General features: G+C 42.1%; 1 protein-coding gene across 1 annotated transcript in view; it reads right to left on the bottom strand.

Annotated features, from left to right (window-relative positions):
- LOC101740367 (uncharacterized) overlaps positions 1-12746 on the bottom strand; it is a 37815-nt gene extending 25069 nt beyond the window's left edge. Inside the window, exon 1 of the mRNA XM_004927355.5 lies at positions 12513-12746. Within this exon, the coding sequence (XP_004927412.1) occupies positions 12513-12558 (46 nt within the window). The 5' untranslated portion in view covers positions 12559-12746. The remainder of the gene's footprint in view (positions 1-12512) is intronic.
- Between the last annotated feature and the right edge of the window lie 227 nt (positions 12747-12973).

The raw sequence follows: 12973 nt of genomic DNA on the forward strand, positions 1-12973 counted from the left end.
CAGTTGTTTATTTTGATTTTTTTCTAATTTGGCTTTTTTTATTTGTTTATTAGCCAAAGATGTACTTTTAATTATTTCAGCACTATCTGGGTAAATGAGCTCGTGTCTCACCTGGTGTTTAATGGTTTTCTGAGTCCTGAGCCTATGATATCACGACATGAATGTCGCTCTTACTTAATCATATCTTAAGTCGAAGCCACAACTGTATAACTGCTGTTTCCGTTCCGTTCGTAATTATTAATGTTAATTTTATTGCACGGTGTTATCCCTTCCAACTGTGTTCACGAATTGAAAAATTGAAAATTGTCAGCAAGATACGAACCGCAACATAGCGATATCGTGTCCATATACGACGTATGATATATGAATAAACGGAAAATCTTATTAAAATCTCGTTATTAGTTCCTTAAAGCGTTTATTAAAATTAATAAATTAAATTAAATGAAATAAATAAAAAAAACCTAAAAAAATATCAGATTATCCAATTGAAAAACGAAACGTATTCGTTTAAGAAAATAATACTGATAATGTAATCTGTTTTCATATTACGTTAAAACCAATCATTAGAAGTTTTAAATCGACTATCGTTTGCTTATCTATGTACGTATTTTTACGTCGGTAAGAGTAACACCATCTATCGCCGAATAGTCGAACGAATATCGAATTATCTAGTCACATCTAGAACGCTCGAGAAGTACAACGCCATCTATTGTCAGATAGCGGAAACACACAATACTAGATTTTTGTTCAATATTCTCGACGATTCTACGGATTTCGTCTCGACTATAAAAGCGTTGCAGAGATGGCACGCAGTCAGTTAGTTTTCGGAACTACTTGAAGCGAAAGAGCGAACGGATCACCTGAAGCGGAGCGGAAGAAGCGAATTCAGAATTTTAAAGTGTTTGTGAAGTGTTTAAAGTGATGAATACAGTATTAGCTTGTAATTCGGTAGAATTTTTATTTATCCCGAACTCCAACGCGTAACAATAATATTATGTAGGTAGTTTCAATTTGTAGTATAGGTCAGAGTAGATATTTTTAAACGGTTTTTTTTTTGTTCACGTCGTTAATCGTTACCGACATCACAACGTGAATTTCACAGCCCAGCTTGAGACACGTGGTCAAAGCGGAAAGTCCATTGTGTCGCGATATAAATAGACGAGATGTTAGTAGATACCCACGTAGGCGGCAGAGTGTGACGTCATTCCGATAGAGGCACCCGTCACGTGCGGACGTGCTCATCGTCCACTCGATCGCCCGGTCTTTGTTCGCCCGGCTTTTGTTAGCCCGGCCATTGTTCGCGCGGCCTGTGTTTGTGGTACATCTGCCGACTAAGTGCTCTTTCTGGAAGTTTTTATTTGTTTTGTTTCCTTTTGTTGTTTCTGTGTTTGTGGTACATCTGCCGACAAAGTGGTTTCCTGCAAGTATTTATTTGTTTTGTTTCTTTTCGTAATTTCTATTTTGTTGTGCTTTTTCTTTGTCCTGTAGTAATCGCGCCGCATTGCCACCTGTGTTCAATAGAACCGCTCAGGTCCGAGAAATTGGGGCCTCGCCGCAAGGCGAGTGTTTTCAAGACCCGGGGCCGCCCCACCTGGGTACTCAGCGATCATGGACGCTGTATTCGCGGAATTCCTCCGACTTCGCCACCCACAGCTCGCCTCGGAGTTTTTGGCCTTCAAGGCCAATCACACTGCGAGCCCTCTCGAGGACTCCGCCGCGCTCGCTGCTCCTGCGTCGCCTGTACCTGCGTGCAGAGCTTCTGCATTGAGCACCGCAGCCTCTGTCGTGCCTGCCGCTCCCGTGTCGCCTATACTGGCGAGAAAAGCTGCTGCGTCGTCCGCCGTGACCATCGTTTCAGCTGAGCGATCATCCGCGGCCTCCGTCGCGCCCTCTAAAACACCTACACTTGCTCGTAGGTCGCCTGCACCCGCCTCCTCGTGCTCCGACTCTGACTCGGACATGGAGGTCGACCTCGCCCCCGCCTCATCGACGGATGGATTCACCCTGGTACAAAAGGGTAAGAAGCGTGCCGCGGAGTCTCGAGCTCCCGCGGCCGCTAAAATTAGCAAAGCCGTGAACGCGTCGCGCCCCCGCCCTCAGACTCCCGTTGCGCCCCCAGCCCGTGCCACTCCGTCGCCGCGTCCGGTGGCACAAAATAAAACCCAGACCCCTCCCCCGGTTATCCTTCAGGAGAAGGCAGCTTGGGATCGAGTTTGCCTGGCCCTTAAGGCCAAAAATATAAATTTCACGAATGCCCGTAACCTCGCGAACGGCATTCAAATTAAGGTTCAAACACCCGACGACCATAGGGCCCTCTCTTCTTACCTCCGTAAGGAGCGTATAAGTTTCCATACGTATACGCTCCAGGAGGAGCGCGAACTCCGCGTTGTAATACGCGGAATCCCTAAAGAGTTAGATGTAGAGCTCGTAAAAGCCGACCTGTTAGAACAAGGCCTACCAGTGAATTCTGTGCACCGTATGCACACCGGTCGCGGTAGGGAGCCATATAATATGGTTCTAGTCGCTCTCCAGCCTACCCCCGAGGGTAAGAAAATCTTTAACACACAGACCGTCTGTAGGCTCTCTGGTATCGCTGTCGAAGCCCCCCATAAAAAAGGCACTCCTAGCCAGTGCCATAACTGTCAATTGTACGGGCACTCTTCCCGTAACTGTCACGCGCGCCCCCGATGTGTTAAGTGTTTGGGCGATCACGCCACGGCCCTCTGCGCTCGCGACCAAAAAACCGCGACGGAACCGCCTAGCTGCGTCCTGTGTCGAACACAGGGTCACCCCGCGAATTACCGTGGTTGCCCCCGAGCCCCTAAAATAAATCGCCGCGTCGCCCGCCAAAACCGCCTCCGAGCTTCCGGCCCAGACATCAAAGCCTCGGCACCCTCTGCGACGCAGGCTAAGCCAGCGTTCGTTCCGGCGGCGGTGCCCAGTGTCTCGGCCTGGGCAAAACCGCTGCCGTACACGAACACGGCTACAACTCCCTCCTCCGCGATTCGTCCCGCCCCCGCGACTCGTCCCTCTCCCGCGACTTGCCCTCCGACCGCGTCCGACAATCTCGCTTTAGCGATCGACTTCTTTCAGTCGATCAACTTTGAGCGCGTTAACGCTTTGGGCGACGCCATTCGCGCTGCCTCCACTGCACAACACTTTATCGCCGTTGTGCAGGAATACGCCGACGTATACGCGTCATTAAATACGTACGTCCTCCCCTCACTCCGCCGGTAATCAATGGCGTATATAAGTAGAATAAAGCCCCTATCCGTAACGATAGGATTTTTTAACGCTTACGGTCTCGCAAATCAACGTGATCAGGTTTCTGACTTTTTGCGTGACCACCAAATTGATATCTTTTTAGTGCAGGAGACCCTACTTAAGCCCGCGCGCCGTGACCCTAAAATCGCGAACTATAACATGGTCAGGAACGACAGGCTCTCTGCCCGTGGTGGTGGTACCGTCATTTACTATAGAAGAGCCCTGCATTGCGTCCCGCTCGATCCTCCCGCGCTCGCTAATATCGAAGCATCAGTGTGCCGAATCTCACTGACGGGACACGCGCCGATCGTTATCGCGTCCGTTTATCTTCCACCGGATAAGATCGTTCTAAGCAGTGATATCGAGGCGCTGCTCGGTATGGGGAGCTCTGTCATTCTGGCGGGCGACCTAAATTGTAAACACATCAGGTGGAACTCACACACCACAACCCCGAATGGCAGGCGGCTTGACGCGTTAGTCGATGATCTCGCCTTCGATATCGTCGCTCCGCTAACCCCGACTCACTACCCGCTAAATATCGCGCATCGCCCGGATATACTCGACATAGCGTTATTAAAAAACGTAACTCTGCGCTTACACTCGATCGAAGTAGTTTCAGAGTTAGATTCAGACCACCGTCCCGTCGTTATGAAGCTCGGTCGCGCTCCCGATTCCGTTCCCGTCACGAGGACTGTGGTGGATTGGCACACGCTGGGCATCAGCCTGGCTGAATCTGATCCACCATCGCTTCCGTTTAGTCCGGACTCTATCCCGTCTCCTCAGGATACCGCTGAAGCCATAGACATCGTAACGTCACACATCACCTCGACATTAGATAGGTCATCGAAGCAAGTTGTAGCGGAGGACTTCCTTCACCGCTTCAAATTGCCCGACGATATTAGGGAACTCCTTAGAGCTAAGAACGCCTCGATCCGTGCGTACGATAGGTATCCTACCGCGGAACATCGTATTCGAATGCGTGCCCTACAACGCGACGTAAAGTCTCGCATCACCGAAGTCCGAGATGCCAGATGGTCTGATTTCTTAGAAGGACTCGCGCCCTCTCAAAGGTCTTACTACCGCTTAGCTCGTACTCTCAAATCGGATACGGTAGTAACTATGCCCCCCCTCGTAGGCCCCTCAGGCCGACTCGCGGCGTTCGATGATGACGAAAAAGCAGAGCTGCTGGCCGATACATTGCAAACCCAGTGCACGCCCAGCACTCAATCCGTGGACCCTGTTCATGTAGAATTAGTAGACAGTGAGGTAGAACGCAGAGCCTCCTTGCCACCCTCTGATGCGTTACCACCCGTCACCCCGATGGAAGTTAAAGACTTGATCAAAGACCTACGTCCTCGCAAGGCTCCCGGTTCCGACGGTATATCCAACCGCGTTATTAAACTTCTACCCGTCCAACTCATCGTGATGTTGGCATCTATTTTCAATGCCGCTATGGCGAACTGTATCTTTCCCGCGGTGTGGAAAGAAGCGGACGTTATCGGCATACATAAACCCGGTAAACCAAAAAATCATCCGACGAGCTACCGCCCGATTAGCCTCCTCATGTCTCTAGGCAAACTGTATGAGCGTCTGCTCTACAAACGCCTCAGAGACTTCGTCTCATCCAAGGGCATTCTTATCGATGAACAATTCGGATTCCGTACAAATCACTCATGCGTTCAACAGGTGCACCGGCTCACGGAGCACATTCTTGTGGGGCTTAATCGACCAAAACCGTTATACACGGGAGCTCTCTTCTTCGACGTCGCAAAAGCGTTCGACAAAGTCTGGCACAATGGTTTGATTTTCAAACTATTCAACATGGGCGTGCCGGATAGTCTCGTGCTCATCATACGGGACTTCTTGTCGAACCGCTCTTTTCGATATCGAGTCGAGGGAACCCGCTCCTCCCCACGACCTCTCACAGCTGGAGTCCCGCAAGGCTCTGTCCTCTCACCCCTCCTATTTAGCTTATTCGTCAACGATATTCCCCGGTCGCCGCCGACCCATTTAGCTTTATTCGCCGACGACACGACTGTTTACTATTCTAGTAGAAATAAGTCCCTAATCGCGAAGAAGCTTCAGAGCGCAGCCCTAGCCCTAGGACAGTGGTTCCGAAAATGGCGCATAGACATCAACCCAGCGAAAAGTACTGCGGTGCTATTTCAGAGGGGAAGCTCCACACGGATTTCCTCCCGGATTAGGAGGAGGAATCTCACACCCCCGATTACTCTCTTTAGACAACCCATACCCTGGGCCAGGAAGGTCAAGTACCTGGGCGTTACCCTGGATGCATCGATGACATTCCGCCCGCATATAAAATCAGTCCGTGACCGTGCCGCGTTTATTCTCGGTAGACTCTACCCCATGATCTGTAAGCGGAGTAAAATGTCCCTTCGGAACAAGGTGACACTTTACAAAACTTGCATAAGGCCCGTCATGACTTACGCGAGTGTGGTGTTCGCTCACGCGGCCCGCACACACATAGACACCCTCCAATCCCTACAATCCCGCTTTTGCAGGTTAGCTGTCGGGGCTCCGTGGTTCGTGAGGAACGTTGACCTACACGACGACCTGGGCCTCGAATCAATTCGGAAATACATGAAGTCAGCGTCGGAACGATACTTCGATAAGGCTATGCGTCATGATAATCGCCTTATCGTTGCCGCCGCTGACTACTCCCCGAATCCTGATCATGCAGGAGCCAGTCACCGTCGACGCCCTAGACACGTCCTTACGGATCCATCAGATCCAATAACCTTTGCATTAGATGCCTTCAGCTCTAATACTAGGGGCAGGCTTAGGGACCCCGGTAACCGTACTCGTCGAACTCGACAAAGAGGTCGACGTGCAACCTAACCCATGCATCAGCCCGCTGAGTTTCTCGCCGGATCTTCTCAGCGGGTCGCGATTCCGATCCGGTAGTAGATTCATTCGCGAAACAATTGCTCTTGAGTTGTTAGGTCTCCTTCGGAGGCGCTCGGGCAGTTGTTAGCAAATCCCACCCCTCTTGGCTGAGCCTTTGCTCGCCCACCTGTCCTGGTGAAACTGGAAAGGCCTTCGGGCCACCAGTAAACTTTCAATCATAAAAAAAAAAAAAAAAGTGTGACGTACAAAAAGTAATAAGGCTTTAATACATATTTCTGATAACATTAGTGGTTCATGAAATCGTATTAGGCGCGTATTTAGTAAGAGCACTTTGATTTATCACTTCTATTGAGTATTTTGGGTGCGCCCAGAACACTTTAATATGTTATATATGTTACGAACGTTCTCCGAATTATTTTGTGTAAAATCTTCTTTTCAGAAGATGTTACACGATAAGTAGAATAGGCGAGAAGTTGCTACCACGGTCATATATTTCACATATTGAGTAATGGAGGTGTTATGGTCTAGAATAGCAATCACTGTCCTGGTTATTTGTGTCCCGCAGTAATGTCTACGCCAATGCAGTAGAGAAATGTATCTTGTCTCTGCGTGGATGGACAAATTGATGTTTTGATGTCTACGGACTACAGGAATCGCAACAAAGCTGTTATATTATATATTTTTTCGACCTAAGCAATCAGTATAGGTGGTAGCATTCATGTTGTGACTTCTGTGAGGTGCAGTAGCCCCTTATCATCAGGTGAGCCGTAACCTCGTTAACCAATCCTGTACACCGCTAGTGATAGGCTATATCGAGTATAGTAAACAGAAAAAATGATTTTCTAGAATAGAATACCCGTTTCTATTTTCATTTGAAAAATGTTGACTCTAAGATACAATAAACTGAGTTACCTCCTTCTTTGAGTCGACTGACCTGCCCTTCATCCGAAAAAAACGTGGAGTGAATAATTTTCTGTATATTTTTTAGAGTCGCCTTCTTTTCCTTGAATACAAAGATTGTCATAATATTTCATTTGTGTTCAACTCGGCAAAACCATCTTTACTTATTATTTACCGCGTTTTTCGTTCTCACAGAAGCCATAACATAATGCAATTGGAATCAAAGTGGCTTTGGCAACAAACTTACTCGCTAAGATTGTCTAAGTATCACAGTGTTCTTTTTTTCTATTTATCGATTGAAGTGATGAACGGGTTGGTAACGGTCAGATATTGCTTGATTGTGTACCAAAATAATGTAAAATACCAAAATTCAAATTCAAAATTCAAAATCATTTATTTCAACTTAGATGTCAGTATGACACACTTGTTGAATGTCAAAATATAAATAACAATGTTAACTCTACCACCGGTTCAAAAAAAAGCCACAGTCCCGAGAAGAACCGGCGAAACAAACTCAGCGGGCTTTTTCTTTTTTGTTTTTTCTCAAATATTTTCTTCTTTTTTTAAATTAATAAAAATAGTTACAATAAAAGAAAAAACAAATCATAAAATACAATTAAAAAAATAATAATAATGAAAAATGAAAAGGCCAGGAGCGAACGCCTCATTCCCTACTCCCTAATACCTACATGCTACTGCCCTTTTACTTTTCCGTACCGCGATTTGTAGGTCGTCACATATAGGAAGCACTGTTCTGTCCATTGCTACTACGAAGTAATCATGCATTATAGATGTTATAAAGTAGGTAGCGGCATTTTTGTTGTCATGTCTATAGTCTCTGTTAACACTTTAATATAAGTGAGTCTTTTTCTTTATTACCTCATACGCAGACCAGCTTACAAGCCATCTTATGGTGAGGGGTTATCGTCGCTTGCGGATATGTTAAGAGACACAGCCAAGATTTTCAAACCTCGTTATAAAAAGGAATAATAATAATAAATTACTGCTTCATATCAAAGCTTGGTTTAGATTAAATAACGTTTTTAATATGACTAGATACACGTCCATCAAAAATGTCATTAGTATTTTTCTTAGTCTTAAATAAAACTCTAAAAAGAAAAATGAACAGTGACATACATATTAAAATATATGAATTTAAATATAAATAATCTGCAATGGTTTCATGCAGAATCCGAGGTACTGGAAAATCTAAAAACGAATGTATTATTAGTAGAAAAATGTTTTGGTACTTCAAGGAAATTCAATTTTATAAGAACATTCTTGTTATTTATAAGAAATCTATTGTTACATTTGAAGATCTATTGTCACATTGGTATATGTTATTGTTGAAGTCAAGACAAGCCGTAGCTCATTTGCTTTTGATGGTGATAAGAGATATTCAATGGTCACGTCCTTACGGATCCATCAGATCCAATAACCTTTGCATTAGACGCCTTCAGCTCTAACACTAGGAGCAGGCCTAGAGACCCTAGTAACCGTACTCGTCGAACTCGACAAAGAGTTTGACGTGCAACCTAATTCATATATTCATTGAGTTTCTCGCCGGATCTTCTGAACGGGTTGCGATTTCGATCTGGTAGTAAATTTGTTCGCGAAGCAGCTGCTCTTGAGTTGTTAGGTCTCCTTCGGAGGCGCTCGGGCAGTTGTTAGCAAATTCCACCCCTCCTAGCTGAGCCTTTGCTTGCCTACCTGTCCTGGAGAAACTGGAGTGGCTTGGAAGCCACCAGTAATCCTTCAATCATAAATATTCGATGCCGATAATGTAAAATCGTAAATAAAGCCAGTCTATGTGGAAGGGCAAAATTATAATTTGCGTAATTACTGGTGGTAGGAACTCTTGTGAGTCCGCACGGGTAGGTACCACCGCCCCGCCTATTTCTGCCGTGAAGCAGTAATGCGTTTCGGTTTGAAGGGTGGGGCAGCCGTTGTGACAATACTGAGACCTTAGAACTATATCTCAAGGTGTGTGGCGCATTTACGTTGTAGATGTCTATGGGCTCCAGTAACCACTTAACACCAGGTGGGCTGTGAGCTCGTCCACACATCTAAGCAATAAAAAAAAGGGGATGAAAATACACCAAAGTCACCATCGTTAGTCTTCTATACTGTCAACACATCGCTACGTGCCAAGAATTACTAGAACAAGATTGAATTTCCGCTAGTGATCGGCGGACAGAAACTGTTCTCGTATAAAATGATATATACATTCTAATTTTAAAAACGAGCCCAAAGTTGAGGACCATGTTTGCCTTTTTATGTAAGCGGACGAACGAGCTCTCGCCTCATTTCATATCAAATAGTTACCAGACATCACAACTTGCATGATACCATATGATACCATCTGATACTATCTGATACCATATGATACTATATATACATAAAGTTGAAGTCTCAGTCGTGTAGCATAACGACCTTCTCAACCAACAAACAGGAAGGCACGGATGCTTCACTTAAGAATACAGGAACCAACCCGCGTGGGCTTACAGCCTTATTACCAGTTAATACCAGTTAGGAACACACTACACAAAGTTTAGAAAACGGTATTGTTTTAAATGAAAATACGGCCTAAAAGAATCAAGTCCACCCACTGAGCTCCTCGTCGAATCTTTTCAGTGGGTCGCGATTCTGATCAGGTGGTAGATTCAATAAAGAACTACTTTTGCTAATTATGTTAGCAAATTCTCTCAGACCAAGCCCCTGTGAAACCATCTACCAGCCGAGAGAAGCTGGAATAATCCCTTTTGGCTATCACCGATAATTTTTTTATTGATTATTTTTATTATATACTAGCGGCCCGCTCCGGCTCCGCTCGGGTCTTTAACAAAAATTTCAACGATATTTGACGTTGTTTTATTTTTTTCAATAAAATAAAACTTATTGAGGCATAACCATAATAGTTATACATATGCTGTCGCGACACTTTTTGTAAAATTTTCTTCTATCATCAATAGTTTTCGCAGGGCACGCGATGTAAAGAATATTTTAGGTAATTTTTTTACGCCTTGGGTTACGTTATTGGACTTTTAGTAAGAATCCCTAATTTTTTTCAAAAAGGATTATATTCATGTCACTCGGGAATAGTGTAGCTTCCAAACAGTGCAAGAATTTTTCAAATCGGTTTACTACGGAGTTTCGGAGCCTATTCAATACAAACAAATCTTTCCTCTTTATAATATTAGTAAAAGTAAATATAGTAAATGTAAATTTATTATTAGAGTTATTAATTTGCTGATTTTGAAAATATTTGCTTTTTCTTTAAATAAAGTAAATTAGTTAGAAATCGAACGAGAGCTTGGATGGGGAAGCTTAATAGTATGCTTTTTTAAAATAGGTCACTGACTTCGACAAAACCTTCAGCATGTGTGATGTAGTGATATGATGTATTTATTCGGTGTTTAAAAGATTGAGTTAATGCATACTTTTTGTATTCTGTCTTGTTGTAAATATAACCACAAAATGCGTATTAAATGTTTATAAATTAACATTTTTACTGTATTAAAGATTTTGTTATTGATTTTTTAACATTTCAAATAATATTATAATGTTAGTTGAGAAGGCCTACTTGTTTATTATAATTTTATATTATTTTATTATTGTTTATTTATTATGTTTTCTATATGTACTTATTATAATTTAATTTTTATTTAAATGTGTATCTGAAACATAGATTATTGTTATCTGATAAATAAATAAATTGAATTGAATTACACTCTATATGGTTCAATTGAAGTGATTCTTGTTTTGTGTTCTAGAGCTAAAATACATCACATTATATAATAATGGATAACTACGGTTCTTTTATTGCGATTTAATATTAACTCGACAGAGAAATTACTCAGTAACTAGAGGTCCCGCAGTAGTCGAAATTCGACTATAATTAATTGGAATTGTAAGTTTGTACACTATTATGATTGTATTTTATATTTCTATAATTACAAATTTCGCCAAAACTACACTATAAAAAATATTAACAAAGGCAATATTTAATCTATTCTCAATTTGACAACAGACGCCAAAAACAAAAGTTTGAAAATAAATAGTATGCATGCGTGTGTGCGTCAAATACATGGTATGTAGTGTGTGTAAGTTTTGCTTTATTGATTTAACGTATCTTTTATGCATTATTTGAAAAAAATATTAGCATTGTGCACTTCTTCTCTATATTCTCTATAAGTGTGGAAAATTTCATACTCCTCTGTCCGCGCAATTTTCGTAAAAAGGGATACAAAGTTTTTGCTTCACGTATTAATTACTCAGTAATACACTTAAACATATGTCTAGCCTAAGATTGCCTACGCTATCTAGACAAAGAAAAATTTCCACTTCACTCCTTACAATTTTATCACAATTGAAATGTCAAAATTAGTTTTCACTAACTGAATTTAAATAATATCAATCTATTCCGCAAGGCTGTAACTTATTCACCTAAAGTCAATAAGTCGAATGCCCAGCAAGTAAGTTTGAAACGTTGCTGATATTATAAAGACTTTGTGCTTTCAAGAACTTGGGGCTTTCAAAGCTTAACTATCTGAACTTGCAAAAACTTGTGTTGGGCCATGAGTAGCTTTGAGTCGATTTCGAGTTACAGTTTTGACGTGAAAAAAATAATAAAGCGGAAAGTTCGTTTGAATATTCTATTCCAGTTTTACGAAATGTCAATTGTTAAATTAGGTTTTGCTATATGAGTAATAAAAATCGTAAATGAATTACAAAATAGTTCGGGTTTTGAGTTTGAGTTGGGTTGAAGGGCTTATTCCTTCAGTTGAAATCAGTTTTACACATAATTGGACATACATCTTTATTTCTATTGTATGGGTATTAAAATACACAATAAACATTCTTTATAAATATTAAATTTTTTTCTCATTGAGCAATTACGAGGTCTCTATTTTGAGAGAATATTTTAGAAGATACGACTACAAATTTTCTATATCTATCTATATATATAAAAATGAATTGCTGTTCGTTAGTCTCGCTAAAACTCGAGAACGGCTGGACCGATTTGGCTAATATTGGTCTTGAATTATTTGTGGAAGTCCAGAGAAGGTTTAAAAGGTAAATAAATTTGAAAATGCTCGGAATTAAATAAAAATTACAATTTTGTTTTTCCTTTGATGTGTCCCCCGTCGGATGGATTCCTTTTGTTTGTATTAAGATTATTTCATACAACAGTTAGGCCTTTTATTTATCGATTGAGGCACTACGAAGTCTGCCGGGACAGCTAGTAATGAAATAAAGAAAAAAAGTATTTATTAAAAGAGCTAATCTCCGAATTTAGATATTAGTAAACATCATATAATTAAGGTAATGTGATTAATATGATAAATTAAAGCCACTTAAATTATGCTTATGACATGATAACATTAATTAAACTCGAAATCAAATGCGATATTAGCGCCCAACGTTGTTCTAGCATTAAGCTTTTTTTATTATAACAATATATATGAGATATGAAATACCTTTTATTAATAAGCTGATAACTGCCAACAAGATATACATCCTCATTAACTTTCAAAACCAAACTACCGTCACATATTATAGTAGCCTTTTGCTTCTAAAAAGATTTCGTTTGCACTTCCGATCACACACAGACGTTTCAAATTAAGTTCACCGGCGGTTCGATTGTCGACGTAATAATTGTATTGTCTACACGCGACAACACGTCCGACGCCGACAGAGGTGGACGCTCGACTGAAGCGAACTTCTGAAGTCTGAACGTTCGTTCGCGTTCGCAATCTCTTGTCCCGAGCCCATCTGGCGTAGCACTTACGATTTTCGTGACCTTATAAAACAAGTCGATAATCGGGGTTTTATTCATAGGATATATTACTCCTTTAATACCAGGTTAGCTTTATTCAAATTATAGGTCATTACGTCATACCGGAGCCATTATAATCGAATAGGATTTTTGTGAATCGAA

The sequence above is a fragment of the Bombyx mori genome, chromosome 22, assembly GCF_030269925.1.
Source record: "Bombyx mori chromosome 22, ASM3026992v2".
In the NCBI taxonomy this organism is placed as follows: Eukaryota; Metazoa; Arthropoda; class Insecta; order Lepidoptera; family Bombycidae; genus Bombyx; species Bombyx mori.